General features: G+C 41.9%; 1 protein-coding gene across 3 annotated transcripts in view; it reads left to right on the forward strand.

Annotated features, from left to right (window-relative positions):
* ARHGEF7 (Rho guanine nucleotide exchange factor 7) overlaps nucleotides 1-24,121 on the forward strand; it is a 118,726-nt gene that overhangs the window by 19,647 nt on the left and 74,958 nt on the right. For 2 of the 3 annotated variants that reach the window (XM_073664377.1, XM_073664378.1), the window contains exons 2-3: nucleotides 3,308-3,391; nucleotides 19,390-19,474. In XM_073664377.1, coding sequence (XP_073520478.1) covers nucleotides 3,308-3,391; nucleotides 19,390-19,474 — 169 coding nt within the window. Of the gene's footprint in view, nucleotides 1-3,081; nucleotides 3,192-3,307; nucleotides 3,392-19,389; nucleotides 19,475-24,121 lie in introns of those variants that run through there. The other variant, XM_073664379.1, reaches the window with a different exon arrangement.

Consider the following 24,121-nt stretch of genomic DNA (forward strand, 5'->3'; position numbering starts at 1 on the left):
TTCATTCAAATGTTGATGGATAGTTCACGCCGACACTGATGCACCCTTAGCCTGCAGGACAGCTTGAATTTCTTTGGAACTTGATTGGGGCTGCTTATCTACTATTTTGCGTTGCAATCTTTTTTCATCGATTTTTCTCTGCCGTCTATGTCCAGGGAAATTAGCTACAGTGCCATGGGTTGTAAACTTCTTGATTATGTTGCGCACCGTGGACAAAGGAACATCAAGGTCTCTGGAGATGGACTTGTAATCTTGAGATTGTGGATATTTTTCAACAATTTTGGTTCTCAAGTACTCAGACAGCTCTCTTCTCCTCTTTCTGTTTTCCATGCTTAGTGTGGCACACACACTGCAAATATTGAGCCAACTTTTCCCCTTTTTATCTGGTTTCAGGTGTAATTTTCATATTGCTACACCTGTTACTTACCACAGGTGAGTTTGAACGAGCATCACATGCTTGAAACAAAGTTGTTTACCCACAATTTTGGAAAGGTGCCAACAATTTTATCCAGCCCATTTTTTGGGTTTTGTGTGAAATTATGTTCAATTTGCCTTTTTTTCTCTGTTTTGTTTTTGTGTTGTTCCAATACACATAAAGGAAATAAACGTGTAGAACAAAACATGTGTAATTGCAATAATTTTCTAGGAGAAATATTTCATTTTCTGGAACAATTTCAAGCCACTTTCGGCCATGACTGTATATACCGTACTTCTTTATACATTATGTACATACAGTCATGCAGTTTATTTACTGGTAGAGTATAGTTGTATATGTTGTTTGTTTCATGGTATTACATATTTAAGCTAGAGAGGGACAATTTAAGATTTTAATTTTATGTGGATTTCTTATAATTTTTTTTTTTGGGGGGGGGCGGGGGCTGGGGGTTGGTGCCATTCTAATTTTTGCCTTAGGCAACAAAAAACTTAGAATCAGCTCCACATCAGCAGCGCAATAGTAGGTTTACACTGAGTTTTGTTTGTCTTTTACTGTAAATGTTTTTATTTAGTATTAATAACATTGATAGGAAAACAGAATGTTCCAAATACATTACACTGCGTAACATCAGTTTTTAAGCAGAAACCGCTTCAGGAAACTCCTTTTTGGGCAGTTGATAGTTTATTATTTTTCCTGGAGCTGTTTGAAGACTTTTATTTCCTGAAGACTTTTTTTTCAGCCTTTTCATTGAACAGTGCCTACCTAGTTTGGAGAAGGTTTTTCTTTTAGGTCTCATTCAGACTTTTGTGTTGCATACTTGTTCTATCCGTGTTTGCAAGTAACCAAATACTGATGACACACTGACCAAACACTGATGACAGTCGGGTCCAAAACACTGATTACACGCTAACCAAACACTGATGGCAGTCGGGTCCAAAACACTGATGACACGCTAACCAAACACTGATGACATGCTGACCAAATACTGATGGCAGTCGGGTCCAAAACACTGATGACACGCTAACCAAATACTGATGACATGCTGACCAAACACTGATGGCAGTCGGGTCCAAAACACTGATGACACGCTAACCAAATACTGATGACATGCTGACCAAACACTGATGGCAGTCGGGTCCAAAACACTGATGACACGCTAGCCAAACATTGATGACATGCTGACCAAACACTGATGGCGGTCGGGTCCAAAACACTGATGACACGCTAACCAAACACTAATGAGTCTTGTACCATTTTTTTGTGTACATGACTGAGGCCTAGAGGGTAGGTGCACACGATGCCTTTTCGGTGGCAGCATGGCTGCTGAGTTTTTGAAGCAGAAGATGCTTCAGGAGAACGCGGGCGATTGTTTTTTTTTCCTGAAGCGTATTCTTTGTTGTCTCTTTGGTTGTTTTTGCAGCGTCTTTTTTTCCATACAAACTAGCGAGCGTCTTACAAGCTTATGCCGCCTGAAGAAGGGTCCTGTCTTTTAGTCGCTTTTGAAGTCTGATTAAACTAACTCAAAAACACTGCACATACGCCCGAGGCGTTTTGACATCGCGGTGCATATGCGCGTTCTTTTTAATAATTTTTTAAAAGCCACTTTTCAGTCGTACTCCGCCTGAAAAAGTTGTGTGCGCTTTGAGAGGATGATGGGAGTTGTACTTCACGCAAGACTACGATGTAAGACACAGATGAAGTTATTCTTCCCTTATCTGGACATTTGGACTGACGCCCAGAAACTAGATTGTAACTTGTTTTAGCTGTCTCAGCAACCTTCTACTAATTATCACTTTTCTGTTTATGAAACTTTCTTATCAACATTCCACTGTTATGAATCATCACTTCACTGCTTGTGAAACAAAGGCATTTTACTGCGCATGTATGACAACAAACTATGATTATTAATATAAATAAAGGGACTGCACCTATAGAGGCAGACGCGCTCAGGGGCTTCCCAGTACTTGATTATACACTACGTGTCTGTGTATTTCTTGTTACGGGGATACCCCGACTCCAACAAGGACCCTCCATGGCTGAATGATCCTAACAGCTTACTGTAGGGATCCACTTCAGAGAAGTGACATGCAAGATCCTTTTTTCCCTCAGGAGTTTGTCAAAACCTCGTCAGGAAAAATTAGCTCAAAAAACTCCTCACATGAACAGCAAAGTGGATTTGTCAAGAGTTTTTGAGGAGAATTTTGGAACGTTTTTACTCAAAAAAACTCATGATACAAACCCAGTGTGAACATGGCCAAAGCAGACAGGCTTTGAAATCTACACTACAATTGATGCTGTGGATAGGACGTCTGATTGAGATTTCTTCTACCGTGATACCTAGTGCATTTGTTCACCCATTAGGAAGGTCTTAAATTAACCCATTGGGTAATGAGGCTATAGACGTCAAAAGGATTTAGAATATGCGGCAAATGTACATCACAAGGCTGAGCCTTCTGCAATACACGGAGCAAAAGCTGATGTGGGCAGCCTGTACATGTAATGGGCCACTCGTCACCCTGCTGTCTATGGGGTGGCCGTGCTGTACACGGTGTCAGAAGGAGGTCTCCGGCAGTGACAGGGTTACCCGTAGGTAATGTGTACACATCCGTACAGCATGCACCCGCTCCGCACGGAGGGGGAGGCCCCGTGTTCCCTGCACGGAGGGGGGAGGCCCCGTGTTCCCTGCTCTGGACGTCATTTCCTGACTTGGGATTTGCTTCCTGGTAGATGCCGCAGAGAGCAGACAGTGTGTGAGGTGAGGGTCCTCCGTGCTCATCCACGCCGGTCACTGACGCGTATGGGGCTCCGTACGGTGCAGTGTGCAGCCCCGGAGTCCTCCTCTCCTAACCCGGTGTCTGTCTCTACCCGCAGGTGTACCCGGAGCCGCGCACCGAGGCCGAGTGCCTGGGCAACATCAGGGAGTTCCTGAAGGGCTGCAGCCACTTCAACCTGGAGGTGAGTGTCCTGTGCAGCGTCCATGATGTTTATCTGCTGCGGTCGCTATGGTTATGTAATGTGTGCTCCTTGTGAGTGAGGTGTCGGATTATCAAAGGTTCTGCATTATTGGACTGTCATACAATTCTTGTCCTCAGTCAGAGCAGAGTTGGATAAGGAGTTTGGATGCGGCTTCCCCTACCTCTCATAATTTCACATTTGCTGCAATCTCAATAGATAGCCATCAGGCCACAGGTGACCGTTCACATTCAGCATTCCCAAGTCTACTTACCTGACACCGGCTGAGCATCCAATACACGTTAGATGGTCGTCCGATCCCTCCAAAATCTGCAGGTTCATCCTAAGGATATGTTCATGCTGACTACTACTTCATTTACAAAGGGGGAATTTGGACCCTTAGGCCTAACTCACATGAACGTATAACATGGCCGAGTACTATCTGATGTCTTATTGCAGGATTCCTCAAGGCCCACCAACAGGCCATGTTTTCAGGTTTTCCTTAGTATTGCACAGGCAATAATTCCATCACGTGTGCAATACTAAGGAAATCCTGAAAACATGACCTGTTGGTGGGCCTTGAGGACTAGAGGTGGGGAATTGGATAGGACTCGGACCAATGTTATGCTGTTGGGGCAGTGCAGATCTGAAAATCGCAGTATGCTGTGGAATTCGGATCACACGCACCCATTTAAGTCTAGGTACGTGTGAAACATCGGACTGCACTCTGATCTCATCCGAGTGCAGTCTGAAATTCGCAGACTCAGACAATGGAGAAGATGGAGCAATTAAGTTCTCCATCCTCTCCACAAATGTGCTGCGATTCTCTCATGCAAGAGAACTGGATCACATTAAGATAACACTTGGATCAAACTCTGAAAGTTTGAACTGAGTGTTGTTAGCACAATCGAGCCGATTCTCTCGCTCATCTGACCCCAGCCTTAGTTCTGAGAATCATATGTTACCAACTATCCTTGGGACAAACTCTTTAAGGTTTTTTATTTAGCAAAAAAAATACTCCAAAATATTGCCCTGTCATTTTTATTAAACAAAATAAGCATGAGCGAATGCTGAAAAAAAAATACTCTCATCAATACAGCCTTCCTGTTAATTTTATGCCACTACCCTTGGGCTTGTTTCACAATCTGAGGTATGCTGTGAGAATGTCTTCAGGATAGTTGGACAATGATTGTATAGCTACTGAATGTTCCGTATCCTACATTTCCAATATTTTAGATGTTCATACACAGACTGCAAGGCGCAGACCATCCTCTGGACTCCTGACCCGAACTAACTGCCATGCGTATATATACCTGTGAGGCTGTTAATTTGGGTCAGGAGACCCACGGCTGCTAATAAGGCATTACCGACAGTATTTGTTTTCCCCTGGATCCATAGACTTGCATTGGCGAGTTTGATCTGACATTCAGATCAATTTCAGATTGTGGACATGACTGGCTGTGTGCAGCGCCGCATGGCAGGCAGGTGCAGGAGTGGGGTCCGTAAATGCTATGGCATACTCTGGTTTACCATTGGTTCCATATGCAGGGTAACATTTGGTTGTGAACATGGCCTAACACTGTGAGAGACAGAAAATGGCTGTATTATCTAAGGCTGTGTTCATATTGTGTTTGGCCACCAAATCTGATGTATATAATCATGCACTGAAATATTTCTAGATTTCCAATGGGACAAACCTATACCAAAACAATGTAATTTAAGTATTTGTCAAACAAAAAAATATATACAAAGTTAACTTTGCTGGGCAGAACTAAGATTTCCTCCATATCTTCTTTCTATGGCCTTTGTATCATGAATCCTGTAGTACAGTAGAATGACTTTTCCCATTTCAGAGCTTTGCACACAGATTGTGTACCTATGTAAAAAAAAAAATAGTCGACAGCGCTGCAGCCAATTGCTGGGCTCTCAGCAGCTCTGCCGATATAGATGGCAGGTACCGAAGGGCCCAGTGATAGTTTACTACTGCAGCTAATCAGCCACACTGATCCTGAGGAAGGTGAGTGCTTGCTGTTTCTATTACTTTTAACAGAAGGACGCCTGTGACTAGCAGAATGGTTAATAATCTAGTGCTGAGGGTTGGTATCTGTCTTTCTTCCACAGCTAGCGAGTCAGAAACTGCTGGTGAGTCTGTAGGTTTAGCCTGATCACCACTGTAGTGTACAAAAAAAATTATGATGTGTTAATTTCTGAGTAATCGTACCATTTATTGCCCATTTTAATCCGTGAATCAAAATCGTGCCCCCATAAAATATCATCGCTAGCTTTAGTGAGATCTTGCATACAGTTAAATGATGATGGAACCTGACAGCTGATACATCAGGCAGCATGTATCAGACACTGGTTGTATGACCTCATCCAGGTACGTTTGGCTATGAAATCTCGCAGCTTTTCGGAGAAAACAGAGAAAAACATATTTTAAAAGCCACCGGGTTCCGAGCTGCATGGAAGACTAGTTGGACAGGCGGGTCACTGGCAGCTTCTCCCGCTCCTCTGGAGTGACCGGTCTCTCCCTATACTCACAGACAGGGAGAGATCAGTCACTCATGGGGAGTGGGTGAGGAGAAGTAACTGGGGACCCACCTCTCCAACTTGTCTTCTTTGCAGCTTTATCACTGGCAGCTAAACTGTTTTTCGCTGAAATGCCACAGTATTTGAGTCAAACATACCTGGCTAATATTATACAGCCAGTGCCTGATACATGCTGCCCGATCCAGTTGTCAGGTTCCCTTTTACACCTTCCTGACATGCGCCGTACATATACGGCGCTGTGGGAGCTGAGTTCCCGCAAACCGCCGTATATCTACTGCTTCACGATCACGCGGGCTCATGCTGAGTGCCACCACGATCAAGTGTTGGTGTCAGCTGAATATGAGAGCTGACACCACGTGCAACGCCCACGATCGGTGTTAGCACTGATCGTGGGCCTTTAACCCCTCTGATACCACTGTCAATAGTGAAAGCGACCTACAGGAGCATCGTAGACTGCGTGAGCTCCCTCGGTGCACTCATCAGCACCAATTTTGGTGGTAAATATGAATTATTTTTTTTCACTTCCGAAGGCCTCTTTCACATGTCAGTGTGTCCGGTACGTGTGGTTACAGTTTCCACATGTACTGGAGACACGCGTAGACCCATTCAAATGAATGGGTCTGTGCACATGTTAGCATGTTTCCACAGTCTGTTTGACATGTCTGTTTTTTACCCGCTGCATGGGCCGCAAAACGTCCCACACTGATGAAACACGGATGACATCCATGTGGCATCCGTGTGACCCGTACCGGCGCTTGGGAATCAGCTTTACAGTTAGCGCTGTTCCGGACAGGTGAGTATAAGGATTCTTTTATTTTATTCTTATTTTTATAGTTGGTTACAGCGACAGCAGACTACTACTCTCAACATTGTCCCCTGCTGGTGCTGATCGCAGCGCCAGCAGGGAATAATGATGAGGACAGCGGTCAGCACCTGGTGCTTGGGAACAGCGTTAACTGTACACTGATTCCCAGATGCCGGTACGTGCGCTCCTGATGCGGCACATGGACACGGATATCTCCGAGACTGATTATTCCAGTACTGGAAATATCAGGACGTGTGAAAGAGCCCTAATGGTATAAAATGCTGTGACACACCTGTGGTGTTAATATGATCACTGCACCCCTAGATGAATTCATTGAGAGGTGTAGTTTGTAAAATGGGGTCACTTCGGATGATCTGGCACCTCAGGGGCTTTACCAATGTGACATGGCACCGTCAAACCAGTCTAGCAAAATCTGAACTCCAATATGGCGCTTCTACCCTTCGAAGCTTTGCACTGTGCCTCAAAAGTAGTTTTCAACCACATATGGGGGGTATCGGCTTACTCTCAGGAGAAATTGTACAACAAAATTTGGGGTCCATTTTCTCCTGCTATCCTTGTGAAAATTTGGGGCTAAAACAACATTTTTGTGGAAATTTTTTTTTTTTTTTCCATTTTCACAGATCAATGTTGTAAAATTCTGTGCAGCACCTGTGGGTTCAGGGTGCTCACCTTGTCTAGATAAATTCCTTTGGGGGTCTAGTTTCCAAAATGGGGTCACTTGAGGGGTGCAGTTTTTGTTTCTAAAATTGTGCTGATGTAAAGTAGACATGTGGGAAATGTTATTTATTAACTATTTTGTGTGACCTATCTCTCTGATTTAAGGGCATAAATGTAAAATTTGAAAATTTCAGATTTTTTCACAAATAAACAAGTCATATCAAATAAATTGTACTATCATGAAGTACAATATGTCACGAAAAAAACATTCTCAGAGTCAGTGGGATCCGTTGAAGTGTTCCAGAGTTTTACCTCATAATTCTGGTCAGAATTGTAAAAATTGGCCTGGTCAGGAAGATGAAAACAACATTCGGGGGAAACGGGTTAAAGGTGTTGTCCTATCCTACAAAAAGGTGAGATCTTGCCGGTCAGACCCCCAGTTATCACCTGTGCTGTGTCTTCAGAAATGACCCAGTAGAATAGAGCGACTGCCTGTCATTTGATAATGATTTTCTGAGCTGTGACAAACTCTGTAACGTCTCAACGTTCCATCATGTACATTTACCTTATAGATCGCCTGTACAGTACAGCTCTGTCACTTGTGTAGCGGATGTGGCCAGGGACTGCACATCCATCCATATTCAGATGAATAAGAGTGGATCTTCAGTACCCACCATAGCTTACACCGAGGACAGCTAATCGACAAGGGGATGCCAGTCCCCCACAGATCTGATGTTGATGACCTATCCTTATGATCAGTCATCACTGTAAAAGTAGTGGAGCAAGCCTTTAGAAACCTCTAAGGTATATTGAATTTCAGCATGCCAAAACCTTTGTTCTAAAGTATTAAAAGCTGCCATAACAGGTGGTAGCTGCTAATTCCTCTTCCAATTCAGAACGTGTATAATTTTACAGATCTGATCCACATGCAGTGGAATTTTTCTATGCATATCGCCGCTTTCCGTGTAGGAGGCGTTAAGTGTGAAGTGAATCCACTGCTAAATCTGCATGTGTTACATTAGAATTTGCTGTGCATTTGTGGCAAGTGAAATGATTTTTAAGCTTCTCGGCCTCACATCAGCATATATAAACAGGTCATGTGCTGCTGAGGATGACAGTCTATACTCACAGAACTATCCTATTAACATGGAGGTGCATTCAGTCTGTCTAAACAGGCTATTAAATGACTGCCGATCAGCAGACATGTAGCCGATTGGCAGCCGTTTAACCTCCGCGATCAGACTGTCTAAGGCTACGTTCCCACGTTGAGCTTTTATTGCTTTTTTTGATGCTGTGTGTTTTCTGTGCGTCAAAAACACAGCATCTTACAGTTCCAGTAAAGTGGATGGGATTTATAGAAATCTCATGCTCAGTGTGCTTATTTATGCTGCGTAAACTCACCTGCTCTGCGTTTTTCAAATCCTCAGCATGTCCATTTCTCTTGCGGGTACCCTGAGTTTTATGTGCAGATTTTCCTTACATTAGAAAGGAAAATCCACTGCGGAAAATCCACAGGTAAAAAACGCAGGTGTTTTTAGTGTGTTTCGGCAGCGAAAACGCATGTAATCCGCAACTACGTATGTCAATAAAGTTCAGTGAAATCAAAATGCCAGAAAGTTTAAAAAACAAGGCAGCTTTATTTAAAGAATGTGACACACCAACAAAAAACAAAAACCACAGTGTCAAAAATGCGATAAAACCGCAAAGAAAAAAGGCAAGTAACCTAATTTAAATAGGTGCAGAAATTCTGCAACATCAAAAGCTCATCGTGGGAATGTAGTCTAAATGCAGCCTTATGCCAAGTTTCTATGATGAGTGTTTTCTCTGCCATGTACTTTTGTGTGCGAAAAATTATTCTGGTCGTAAAGGTATTTTTGACGGAATGTCATTTTCTCATGGTAAATATGCGTTTTATTTCTGGATTTTGCTCATAGACTTGAACGAGATGCGGAAAATCGGCAGATAAAAAAACGCATATGCATTTTTCGTGTATTTCCACAAAAACACAAGTAATCTGCACATGATTTTATCAGTTTGTTTTTCAAATCTAAATAAAATAACAGGAAGCAAAACAAAACGACATGCAAAAAAATGTGAACCACTGCTGAGTGGTTCCAACAATGAGCTTTTGTATAATTTCTGCACCTATTACCGTATTTAAATTAGGTTACTTTTTAGTTGTCTGTTTGGTGTGTCCTGCTTTAAATAAAGCTGCTTTGTTTTTGATACTTCCTGTTTTTTTTTTGTTTTTTTTTGCTATGACAACTTTATTGCTATAACTAGGTGCAGATTAGATACGTTCTTGATGCGTTTTCAACACGGAAATGCACTTAAACGCATTCATTTTTTATCTGCGGATTTTCTGTATTTAATGTACGGTAATTCAATGGGGAAAATCGGCACAGACAACTCGGCGTACCCACAGGAGAAATTGGCATGCTGCGGATTTGAAACACTCACCGCAGGTCAGTTTACAAAGCGTTAAAAAGAAGCACGGCGGGCATGAAATTTCTATAAATCCCATCCACGTTGCTAAAACTGTAAGACACTGTTTTTGGCTCCGCAAAAACACACAGCGTCAAAATCTCGTCGTGGGAACAGAGCCTTAAAAGTATGAAAAAATAGCATGCGTGTTTAAGTATGGTAAAAACTATGGGATGGAAGGGGCTGCAACATCATCTTTAGACATTTATCAACCAAATGGTTAAATATAAAAACTACATTTGGTGGGTTTCTCCATGCAATTGTGATCCACCTGTGCCTCTAGGCTTGAGGAAGTTAGCAGCAGGGAAGATGAACTTGTTTTGCTAGTAATTATGTGTGGTGGAATGAATGGGGAGTTTCCCCACCAACAGCTCTTAAAGAGGACCTTTCATCAATTTTTTTCTATGCTAAACTGGCCACATCCTGATAATAAAGCTGAAGACTTGAATAAAACTTTTTTTTTTTTTTCAATTTCTCATCTCTGTTGGAGATATTGTTTTGTTAAGTTTTATATATGATTTTTTTTTTCCTTCAACCATTGAGGTGTTAGTAGAGGTTCCTCTCTGGGGCAATTCTATTTTCCCCTGCATGAGTTTGTTGACCAATCAGTGGGTAACATCATGCAGAGAAGGGGAAGAAAAACAAAAAAATGTCCTCTAAAAAGCTTAAAACTGACTTTCTCTTTGTGATATGGTAAGACTGATGCCTGTAACCAGGTCACACCAATCTCGCTGCTGGCATCTACCGTAGTGGTCAATAGTTTTGAGACTGACATAAATTTTGGTTTTCTCAGTTTGCTGCTTCAGTGTTTTTAGATCTTTTAGTCAGATGTTTCTGTGGTTACTGAAGTACAATTATAATAAGCAATTTATACGTTTTTTACACTTTTTTTTTTTTTTTTATAGACCAATACAACAAGTTTATGCAAAGATTCTGTATTTATAGTCTTGACCCTTCTTTTTCAAGACTTCTGCAGTTTGACCTGGCATGATTTTTGTCAGCTTCTGGGACAAAGCCTGACATATGGCTACCCATTCTTGCCTTATCAGTGCTCGAGTTTATCACAATTTCTGTATTTGTTTGTCTCCTTGATTTTGACGACTGATAACAGGTTCTCAATGGGATTGAAATCTGGGGAGTCTCCTGACCATGGACCCAAAATTTCAATGTTTTGTTTACCTATCCACTTACCACTTTTACCTGGTGACATGGTGCTATGTCATGCTGGAAAAGCATTGTTCATCACCATATTGCTACTTGATCATTGGGAAAAGTTGCTCTTGGAGGTTGTTTAGATGCTATTTTTTTCATGGCAGTATTCTTAGGCAAAATTGTGATGACAGTATGTGGCAGCAGTGAGATCTGTGTGATCTGGTTAGACACATCAGTTAGAACAGAAAGAAAGGCTGTTCTAAGCCACTTTGGTGGCTTATGCTTATTTTCCCCTATATGATGCCTCTTGCTTATGATTCGGCAACTGCATTCAGTGGAAAAGTAAACTCACTCTGTGAAGAATCTCTGCTAATTATTAGCATATAAACTTTACTCATGCTAATATCTCTGCAACGTAGATGAGAAAATAAATGTTTTAATGTAATCTTCAGCCACTTTGTCATGATGTAGACAGTTTAGCATGTAAAATGTGGTGACAGGTCCTTTTTAATGCGTAATATAACTGGTCAAGACTAGTGGTCAAGCCTGAACTTATCAGTTACTAGATGCACAGACAGAACCACATGGTCTGATCCCCTTCATTGCTCATATTTGCCACTTGTTTTAACAATTTACCAAACATTTCAGCTGGCCAGACAATTGCGGTTCCAGAATGTTTCCTGAATCTCCTTTGGTCTTGGATGGAAGCCATATGAGACATCATAATATGATTCACTCCTTTCTGCCTTAATCTCTGACATGAGCTAGACTTTGGAACCTGTCATTGTTTTATCTCACCAAAGGTGGTATTAACATACTCCTAAGTCATGTTAAGACCTTTCTAAATCTATGCCTGTTGCTCCCCATTAGAGCTTACAAAAAGGAAATGTTCCATATGAAAAGGACTTGAGTGTCTGCTGGGCGTACACTATTTTTGGAAGCATCCATCTTTCCTTGATTTATGTGGATGGCACCTTCTCTATCACCTACAATGCTTAGCAAATCTGGACATGCAGAGAAGGGATTTGCATTCCCAATGTGCATGGTCTGGTTTCTTCCTCTTCGGTGTGTGCGTGATGAAGTCTGTGCATTAGGCTTGTGGTGTCATCCATGGCAATCAAGAATATATGGGTTTAGTTACAGTTGAAGCAGACCTTTTCATCCATGGTATACTCCCAGCGGACACCGGCCTTCATTTACATAACGCGCAGGACATTTTAAAACTTCTGCAACTTTAATGGGACAGAAAAAACAAAAAAGGTTTTTACATGACTTTGAGCATGGGACCACTTTCTGGGAGTAAAACTGGATGACCACTCCAAGAGGAGTGCCAATAACACCCAATCCAAAAGATCCAACCGCCCAGACAGGCTGTCATTTTGAGAAATACTTGCCCTTGGCTGCAGTCTGTCACACATTTGTGTCACTAAATGTCTATAGCCCCCTCTTCCCATATCACACTTTCATATACTTTTGTATGTTCCCAGTATGTTTCAGCAGCTCAGGCTGCCACTATCATCATATTGCCCGGAGCTGCCTGACAAAATTGAGTAGTCCTGGGCAGGCACTAAACGTGCACGGCAGCTAAAAATGGGATGTACGTAAAACATGTAAAGAGTTAGTCTTGAAAAATGGTATAACGAGAGTCAATAAAGATGGCGCCTTCATTTTGCGTTACATACAGTAATGGTATCTCAATGAGACCAGGTTCGCTCAGGTACTATTAAGCTATTCATTAGTCCCTGAAGTGGATGGAAAGGAATTAAAATATCAATAAACCTTCATGGTCTAACATACCAAGGTGGTTTCACTATGAAGTCCTCATATAAAATGTCTTTGTATATACCCCCCACATTGTTGACATTCATGTAGGGACTCATAGGTGTGATGATGAATAATAATGGGATTTGTCCTTCAGTTGTTTTAACTCTTGCCATGAAATATGTTGTCACGCCGTACATAAGCCAAGTGTCTGCATCGTTTCCTGCATACAAAGCCGAGCTTCTTGTTCACATACAGTCCCTGGTATATAAAAGTTTTTCCAAGATAATAGCTGCTCCTTTTAATCTAATTTTTTTCACAGTATTATTTTCACATTATTACTATTTTACCTCTAGATTCTCACACAATTGCCAAAGTATCACCTAGAGGAAAGGCTCCCCAGCTGTGAGTGGTACAGACATAGTTTATAAGTCTTTATGATGTTGCATCTTTGACTAAACTCTGTACATCAGGGGTCTCAAACTCTGCTGGGAACATGGGCCGCGGCATAAAAAAAATTTGAATTGGGTGGCCGCATTCTTTGCAGGACAAAGTGACATTTTTAATGATACCATTTTTTTTCTATACTCCTTTTGAACCTTTTTTGCTGCGTTTATTTTATTTTTTTATAGTTGCAGTAATGTCCCCCATCCTGGTCCCCATCTTGCAGTAATGTCCCCTATCCTGGTCCCCATCTTGCAGTAATGTCCCCTATTGTGCCCTTCTTCACATATGCATAAAAGAGAAAATAAAGATTCTTCTCACCTGTCTATTTCCTCGGCGTCCTTTCTGCACATGCGTCCCGCAGGCACCATAGACTCCCTTGACAATCGCGGCTTGGTCCAAGAGCCGCCGACGTGCTTTACTTCAGTTGAATATGCATCCTTGAAATGTATTCCCGCCAGAGACCGGCTCTCTGCACAGCAATACCAATACCGGCCTACAGAGGCTAGCAGCTGACATCTGCGCATAACAGGGACGTCTTAATAAGCCGCTGCGCCGGGACACAGATGTCAGCTGCTGGCCTCTGTAGGCCAGCGGCTGGTATTGCAGTGCAGAGAGCCGGTCTCTGCGCGGCAATAAGTTTCAATTTAATGTGTGTCCAAGAATGCACATTAAACGGAAATAAAGTGCTGCTGTTGGCGGCTCCTGCATCGGGCCGGAATCGTCAAAGGGTCTGTGGTGCCTGCGGGCCGCATAAAGCAGTCTCGGGCCGCGTGTTTGAAACCCCTGCTCAGGGCTGGCTCCAGATTTTTCTGGGCCCTGGGCGAAAGAGTCTCTGTGGGCCCCTTTAACACATACCACGATTCGTGATGCACAGATACTGTGTGTGTGTGTGTGTGTGTATGTGTATATATATATATATATTATATATCAATGCAAAGATTTCACTTCTTGCATTACATGAGTGATATCTATTGTAAATTCAACAACAGCTCAGAAACCGGCGAATCGCCCCACACAGTATACTGGCCCCTATATAACACTCCATACGGAATACTGACCCCCATATAACGCTCCGTACAGGATACTGGTCCCCATATAATGCTCCATGCAGGCTGTACCCCCACATAATGCCCTATGCAGGCTGTCGGCCACCCCCCCTCCCCCACCATCCATTAAATGCCCCATGCAGGATGTCCCTTTCCCCTCCATATAATGATATAATGCCCCATGCAGGGTGTCGTTCCCCCCCCCCCCCCCATATCATGCCCCATGCAGGAGGTCACCCCACCCGCTCTTTATAATGCCCCATGCAGGATGTCGCCCCCCCCCATACAATTCCCCATACAGTGTAAAAAAAAAAAAAAAAATCAAATCAAATACTCACCTCACTTCTTCTCACCTGCTGCCGCTGCTCAGGCCCGGACTCCTCAGCGTCGCCGGTGTCTTCGCGCTCTTCGCTGCCTGTGACTGCTCAGGGGAGGGCGCGGTGGAAAGACGTCACCGCACCCTCTGACCTGAGACGTCACAGGGAGCGCACAGCAGGAAGACAACGGATCTGCGGAAGGACGGGGAGAGGTAAGTATCCGGCTGCCGGGGCCCTGAGCAAGCAGGGGAGAAGGGTGGGCGCTGGCACCGCTCTCCTCTGCCCATAGCCTGGCGGGTGCCCGACCTCGAGTGGGCCCCCCGCCTGCTCAGGGCGCCGGGTGTTGACGCAGGCCCTGCCCCTGCTGTACATGATGTCTCTACAAACAGATAGGAGAAAGTGAACATCTTTTAACAATTCTGACGCGTTACATGATTTAGTCTGATTTTGAAAAATTTGAGTGCACCTCAGCACCCCTATCTTGGTTAGGGTGTGATCAGTGGATGAAAATTTACCATAAATTCATGAATACTTCATTATTGCATTAATGGAACCAAAGGCTCATAAAGAAACTAATGTTCAAACATCCACAAAAAAAAAAAAGGCTTGAAACAATGCATTTTATAATTTGCACAACACATTTTGATGTCAGTTTGACCTTGTCAGGTACAATTAAAATGGAGCATATTCCAAACCTTTATGGCTCATAGCAATGACGTTGTAATCACGTGTCCCCTGCATATGCATAGCAGAACCACACCCCACCCCCAAAAAAAAGGTTAATATAAAAGTATAAAAAAATGCATGCAACAAGATATACTATGTATATGGAATAACTGTTGCAGAGTAAATGTTAATAGTTCAAAAATAGTGACTATCCTTTCCTTTTAAAACAGCATCAGTTCTTCTAGATACACTTGCAAACAGGTTTGGAAGGAACATGTCAGAAGTTCCAAACATCTTGGAGAGCTAACCGTAGATCTTCTATAGATGTAGGCTTGTGCAAATCCTTCTGTCTCTTCATCTAATCCCAGACTTGATCATGTTGAGCTCAGAACGTTGTGGGGACCATATCATCACATTCCAGGATTCCTTGTTCTTCTTTACGCTGAAGATAGTTCTTAATGACATTGGCAATATGTTTGGGATTGTGGTCCTGCTACAGAATTAATTTGGAGCCAATAAGATACTTCTCTGATGGTATTTTGTGATGAATAGATATGTCTGTATTTCTTAGCATTGAGGACACCAATAATATTGACCAAATCCTCCGCTCCATTTCCTCAAATGCAGCCCAAACTTGCAAGGAAACTCCACCATGCTTCACTATTCCCTGCAGACACTCATTATACCGTTCTCAAGCCCTTCAGCTAACAAACTGCTTTCTGTTAAGAGACAAATATTTCACAGTCTGGAGCACCTGCTGCCATTTTTCTGCACACATGATGCTATACTATCAGGGAAGTATCTGACTCCAAACTTACTCTGCAGCAAACAAGGACCTGAAACATACACATACCTTCTTGCCACAGCTCGCACTGATGTGCCATCCTGGATGAACTGCACCACCTGAGCAACTTCTGTGGGTTGTACTGTAGACACCGCCTCATGCTACTGTACCTCTAGGGGTGAGAGCAATGGCAAAATGAAAGTGACCAAAACAGCCATAAAGGATGAGAACAGAGAAATGGTCTGTGGTAACCCCTGCAGAACCACTTCTTTATAGGGGGTATCTTGCTAATTGCCTATCATTTCTACCAGTTGTCTGTTCCATTTGCACAACAGCAGGAGAAATTGATTCACAATCAGTGTTGCTTCATAACTGGACAGGTAGATTTCACACAAGTGTTATTGACTTGCAGTTACATTGTGTTATAAGTTTTTGCTTTATTTTTTTGAGCAGTGTATATATTTGAACACCTGTATAAAGTGCATATAGTATATCAATAAATAACATAGAACCTAAATATATATAGAAGCCGAGAGATTCCAAGAGACTAGGAGCCTCCAGTTTATAACCCACCTGGCGTATAACAAAACAAATAGTTTTTTCCTACAAATTGTACAACTGTTTTTTAAGAAATGGTAAAAGATTTTACACAAGTGAGGAATTAATACCTCTGACTTCTCTCATTTGGCTTCTTCTAGGAATGCTCGATTCTCGATAATCGGCCGATTTAAACAGGTTGCCAATCGCCTGATGAATTGGCAAAAAACTAGTTTGTCAGGGGAAATAATTTTTAAGCTTGCTGCTGAGAACATATAAAGTCAGTGTGCTCATAATGGTCGAATTACCGATCATTCTGTCGGCCTGTCTAACTAGGCTATTACCTGTCAGCTAGTCTGCTTCTAATTAGCTGATCTGCTATCTTTTCATGATGCTGATCTGAATATTCTAAATGCATCTTAAAGGGAACCTGTCACAAGGTTTTCCCAATTTAAACTAAAGCACCACCCTATTACCGAGTCCATCGACCTGTATCTAAGTTCCAAACTTTCCCTGCATGTGCCAAAAATTCCTTTTCTACTTCTGTGCAGAGCATAGAACACCTGTGCAGGCATTTCAACTCCTCAGATACAAGATGTGTCATCCACATCAATAAAGCCAGGAAGACGGTAGCTGCAGGGATTGAGGAGGCGCTGAGAAAAGATAAAAAAACTCCTGTCGAACCAGACCATGCCATATTCCAAAAGTATATAAGGTATTTTTTGGCTTGTGAAGGGGGAGTTTGAGGCTTAGTTACAGGTTCATGGCCTGCGGTTATAGAGCAGTTAAGTGTGGTGGCTTTAGTTTATACCAGGGGGAAACCTGGTGCCTGGTTCCCTTTAACACAACAGATCGACAAACAAGCTGAAACTGTTGCATGCAAAAATTGCTGTGGAGCCTGAACCTAAATCTACTGACACAATAGGCCTTTCTGTAGATAGTATTGTTGGTGATTCTACAGATTTTGCCCTGAGGACTATAGTCTTCCTCATTGTGTGGCGACTTCATTTATCGATGACTTCCCATTTGTGGGTTCTTCCTGTAATGCGAATACGATGATAGTTGCTGTTTTTTTCCTATATAATTTATTTTTAATGGAGGAAATGAGAGAACTATTTAAGAAGCAAACCCACACAATATAGATTAGCTATTAGTCTGCTTCTTTTCCATGAGCTGGAGAGGCTGGTTTCCACATAGCAGGGGTACCCTGTATCCTCCAATCATATTGTTTCCAGTTAACTAATCTGTAGGACTGTCCTGTATGGAACAGGAAGCCTAGAATAAGGCTGGAATATCCTGTTATTCATTTCATTGCTGGACAAGATTTGGAGAGCAGCATCTTCCAAGATGAAGGTTCGGTAACACTTCCATTCATATTTGTGTACATTTTTATAGTCGTTGCTGTGCAAAAGTTCGCAAATTTTCTCTTGAATCAGTATTGATAAATTTCCCCTATGATGTGTATTTTGAGTTTAATTGTAGTGTTCAACAGCAGCTTTTATGTGTCGAGATGTTCAGCTATTATCCACTTTCTTCAAATGCTAGGCTGGAGGTATATGTGGACTTTGTGATATTCATGTTACTCAACTAATGGCACATTACTAATGATTTGTTATACACTGACAATGAGACAGATGTAACCAAAATTCTAGCAGATTTGGATATATTGCAACTGTTGTCAGTCCTTGAATGGACTCTGCCAGCACAGAATGACTGTTCAAACCAAGTACAGGCTCTCTGTGCATCATTGCATGGCCAAAAATGTAAATACACCTTCCCACCTGCAGGGCGGGCAAAAACTCGCAGGTGTGTGATTTCCGGCCGCGCACCTGACCTCAAAGGCACACTGTGAAGAGAGGGGAGGCGAAATCTGATGTAATGAGAGAGGAGGCAGTATTATCTTGTAGGCAGGATACGCCCCATAGCCTGGAAGATCTAATTAACCAACATAAAGTTATAAAAGATGATTTTTACTGAACAAGGCAACATCCAGGAGGCATACAGGTATGACTAGTTTCAGCTAAATACAATCTGTATGCCCATATTAATAGCTCAAATGGGGTGACAGATTCACTTTAATGACCTCAATGTAAGTTGTGTGTGTCTAATTCGAGTACACTAGCCCAGAAAAGGTAAATTACAGGATGATTTAGCTGGTCAGGTGACTTGTATGAGATTGACCAGGCTCCATATCTGGCAGTAGCCTTAAAGGGAATGTCACCCCCTGGCACTTATCTGATCTCTAATATGGGCATACAGGTGATAGAAATGTAAATCTATACCTACCTGTATGCCTCATATTAGAGGTTTGGTTGCTGTAAAATGTCTTTTTATTCAGTCAAGTTTCTTATGCGGTGGAGTCGCGGCCTGGAAGAAATCCCCGTCTCCTGTGTGAATTACAATGTTTTCCCCCTCCCCTGCATGTCACAGTGCCCTGTGATGTACAGTTGCAGCAGCCAAATCCAGGCACTGTGACTTGCAGGGGAGGGGGGAAAACATTGTAATTCACACAGGAGGCGGGGATTTCTTCCAGGCCGCGACTCCACCGCATAAGAAACTTGACTGAATAAAAAGACATTTTACAGCAACCAAACCTCTAATATGAGGCATACAGGTAGGTATAGATTTACATTTCTATCACCTGTATGCCCATATTAGAGATCAGATAAGTGCCAGGGGGTGACAGATTCCCTTTAATGGGATACAAAAGCACTATGTATGTATGTATGTATTGGTGCATAAACATTACCATTTCACGTGTTTTTATTTTTCAGACCTTTGAGGCCAATGACCTGTATCAAGGGCAGAACTTCAACAAGGTGCTGAATTCCTTAGTCCTCCTGAATAAAGTCACAGCAGGTATGTGCCTAGATTGTATTTCTCCTGTCATGTTTGTGTCTGGCTCTGGACCTAAAAGTTATCATGAATTACCTGAGCAATTCTACCATTGATAATTATTACAACTCTAGGCCTAAAATTCTACTTTGTTCATGCTTTGAAATCTACCACTGATAAAAGACAAATTTTATTCAAGAGAAATGCTGCTCCAAATATATATGACTTCCCACTGATAAAATGATTTTTTGGGAATTGCATAAAATCTTTGTTCAGTCTATTCTGTTATTAGCGGACAGCTTTAGATCTGTGATTTTCAGTAGAAGGGTTTTCTGAGACTTTGATATTGCATGGATTGCCTCTGAATATCAGATTTGTGGGAATTTGACTCGTAACCAGGGTTTCCAACAGTCCAGAAATCTCAGGACTGTCCGTAAAAATAGGGCACTTTTTTGTCGTGTGCATAAAAATAAATTAAGGCGTCTGACTTTTTTTGAAGCTGAAAAAACTTGTAAGACTTATTTTGACTGTAATTGTCATCATTTTACAGTGAATGCAGGTAATGTCTTAATGTCAGACTCATGGGCTTTAGACAAGTATCACTTGTCATAATGATTTATTATGGTTTTCCAACGTGTCCGTAAAAAGGTGTTTGCCCCTGATTTTTTATTTTTGCATTTTTTTTTTTTATAAGCTTTACAGAAAAAATAAAGTCAAGTCGGCAACCCTGCACCTAACTTCCCCCAGTGGTCCCTTTGTTGTTTACCTGGCACAGCTCCACACATTTTATAGTGGCCTTTCCTGGTATTGCAGCTCTGTAGTATGCCATAGAACAGGGGTCTTCAAACTTTTTAAACGGGGCCAGTTCACTGTCCCTCAGACCATTGGAGGGCCAGAATATAGTTAAAAAAAAAAAGCTATGCACACTGCACATATCTTATTTTGAAGTAAAAAAACAAAACGGGAATAAATACAATATTTAAAATGAAGAACAAGTAAAGTTAAATCAACAAACTTACCGGTATTTCAATAGGCAGGTAAATGTCCCCAATAGGCAGGTAAATGTGCTCAATAGGCAGGTAAATGTGCTCAATAGGCAGCATGGGTCCCCAATAGGCAGGTAAATGTGCTCAATAGGCAGCATGGGTCCCCAATAGGCAGGTAAATGTGCTCAATAGGCAGCATGGGTCCCCAATAGGCAGGTAAATGTCTCCAATAGGCAGGTAAATGTCTCCAATAGGCAGGTAAATGTCTCCAATAGGCAGGTAAATGTCTCCAATAGGCAGGTAAATGTCTCCAATAGGCAGGTAAATGTCCCCAATAGGCAGGTAAATGTCCCCAATATGCATGATAGACTGGACCCAGCGTTAAAAATAAAAAAAATACCAGTATTCACCTATGTACCCCACTGCTCTGAATAGGCGCCCGCTCGATTCCGTCTACTTCTGGCACAGGCGCGTGACATCATCACGTCGTCTGTGCTGTATACGGAGGGCCACAAGTCTTCCAGAGTGGCAGCACATCGCCTTTACTCGCCGCCTCGTCGTTCCGCCCACGATTACAGGGCAAAAAACACCCGGCGGGCCGGATAAAAATCCTCGACGGGCCGCATGTTGCCCGCGGGCCTTAGTTTGAGGACCCCTGCCTTAGAATGAGCTACAGAGAGCTGTAATACTACGCACTGCCACTATAAAATGTACGGCGCTGAGCCAGGTGAGCAATGATTCTGGAGGATTTCCACCAATCCAATATAGATAACACCTTAACTAGAATCTGTCTTGTCCAGAAATGCTGTTTTCCTGCAGATATAGTGGTATTCTAAATCTAGATGAGCTGACTTACTGGTTACAGGGAGAAAATTAAATTCTATTCTTCCTACAGCCTCTTCTTTACAGTGATTGGCAGTCAGGGTGCTGGGCAGTGATTACAGTGCAGTTACAGTCAGAGCTGTGGAGTCTGTAAGCCAAACCTCCGACTCCTCAATATCCTTGTCACCGACTCGGACTCCGACTCCTTCATACATGTTTAAGTGATAAATGTACTGTAGCACAGATTATTCTCAGCTAAAAGTCTAGACCCTTAGATCAGGAATAGGACAGACATTTATAGGACATTTCATAACTTTCTAAAATTCTTATGAAAAAAATATTCCCCGCAAACTGCATTGATCTACTGAACCCAATTTATTATATATTTTAGGAGTCTGAGTCGATCAGTTTTATACCGATTCCACCAGAATGGGCTCCGACTCCACGACTGACTCCACAGCCCTGGTTACGGTATAGTGAGTGGGATCTGTATCAGCTCCCTACACTGCCCCAATGACTGGAAGCGAGCGGCTGTACGGATAATATAACTTCATTCTCTCCCTTTAGTCGCTGCCTCAGTAAGCCTTAATTTAAATGCCATTTATTTGCTGATTACCAATGTATTGGCAGGTAAATGGTGTTTCTAGATATGACCGGTTCCTTTTAAGCATAGAGCCAGACAACTTCTAATAAAATATAGTGAGAATTACATTGCAAATCATAAGGCGATGTTCAAACATTGCGTTTTTTCGCAGTTTTTTTTTTCCATGCAAATTTTCAGCTGCGTTTTACAATAACTGTAAAGTCTATGAGATTCCAGAAATCTCATGCACACAGCTTGGTTTTTATTTGATCACTATTTTGTGCTTTGCATGTTTTTTTTGCAGAATAGAGTAGAGTATGTCACTTCTTTCAGTGTTTTTTCACCCATTGGAAGGAACGGCTGGTGATAAAAACACTGAAAAAACGCACCAGAAATGCAGGTGGCAGATTTTTCAGTGTTTTTTGTGCCAAAACCAGAATGAGATTTTTGTTTTCACTGAATATTATGTACATGCATAAAGAGACAAAAGGACAAACGCACCAAAAAACAAACAAAAAAAAGCAAGCAAGAAAAATCCTGAACAAACCTCCTGCCAAGAGATCAGGTTTTGCTGCAGAAAAAAATACTGAAAAAGCGCAATGTGTGAACATAACCTAAAAGAGAATTTTTAGGTTTTCTGTATTAAGCTCTGGGAAACGCGCTGTATTAACCACAGACGTAACCAAAAGCTTGTGTTGCTGGTTGTTTTCTTTAGGGACATTTCACGTAGGACTAGCTCCTTCCTGGTCTTTATTTTTCTGGAGCCGAGGCCTGTGTTACTGGTGTATGTGCGCTATATTTGTTCCCAATTGTATACACACGGGCGTCCTGCTTTGTCTCCCAGCTGCTTCCTTTTTAAGCAGCAGGCAGGGAACAATGAGTATGCAAGTCAGGGCTGTGGTGGAAGACGGACATCCTGTTCAGCTCTTCTTCCTGACACAGATGACCAATGCTTCTCACTACCTTACTTATTTCATTCAGGCCCTATTGGCACAGAATGTCTTTATTTTTAGGTCGACCACCCTAGATGGGCCTGCAGTACATGCTTATGGAAGTAAAAGGAGAATCATTTTTATAAAGTTTCACCTTAACAAAAAGGAAAAAAAAAAAAGAAAAGAAAACTGCTCTAAAATTATTTTTAAAATCTACACCAGCATGTTTATAAACTGCAAAATGAGGGCTCAGTCTTTGTGTATTAGGTTGCCGATCGCTTTTTTAGCAGGTTGCTGGGATGCTGTGGACCCCAGTGATGTTTTACTGCTATTGGTTGATCAATTTTTATTAGTTAAAAGTAAAGGCCCCATAAACATTAGATTGTTAGCCAGTAACGCTGACTTTTCTAATGTGTATGGGACCTTTACGACTGTTGCCCAACATATGGTAGACAAAAGTTCTCCCGGGAGATAAGCCGATGTCATAGGAGTCTGGCAGCATCTTACTCATCGCTCCTCATTTAGAATACATGCACGCCGAGAGCATGCATGTGTATGTGGGATTGATACAGGAAATATATACAGGGTGGTCCAGAGGTGGACAGAAAGTGTAATAAGGTTCTGAAGGGGGGGATTTATCAAACACTAAATTGCAGCCGCCTGTCTGGATCATCCTCCAATAAACCATGAATTAGACGTGGGCGATAAGCTTTCCACCCAATAGATTTCAGGATTCGCATGATAGAAGCTCGTAATATTCCCAATTCCAAAGATGCTCTTCTGGTGGACGTTTTTGGACTATGAACAAATGTTTCAGCAACAAGTTGTTTGTTATCTTCTGTACAGACTGTTTTGGGTCTACCAGTTTTTGGAGCATTAAGGATTGAGCCAGTGGCATTGAATTTGTCACGAATGCGGTAAATGGTTTGTCTCTTTGGGGCTTGAGTACCAAATGTTTCAACCCAATTTGCTCTAACGGTTTCAGCATTTTGAGATTTCCAATACTCTGTTAAAATCCATTTTCTTTGATCTGTATTTAAATTATTTGCCATTATGTGTTATCTGAATTATCTGAAATGAAAACAGATTTGGGGGAGATCTATCTGTGAAAACTAGATCTGTGAAACTGCCTCAGTTGCCCTTAGCAACCAATCAGATTCCACCTTTCATTTTCCAAAGAGTCTGTGAGGAATGAAAAGTGGAATCTGATTGGTTGCTAAGGGCAATTGAGCCAGTTTCACTTTACACCATGTTTGATAAATCACCCCCTTTATTTATATATATATATATATATATATATATATATATATATATATATATATATATATATATATATATATATATATAT

The sequence above is a fragment of the Phyllobates terribilis genome, unplaced genomic scaffold (genome assembly GCF_046119375.1).
Source record: "Phyllobates terribilis strain yellow unplaced genomic scaffold, ASM4611937v1 Scaffold_2__4_contigs__length_985480577, whole genome shotgun sequence".
NCBI lineage: Eukaryota > Metazoa > Chordata > Amphibia > Anura > Dendrobatidae > Phyllobates > Phyllobates terribilis.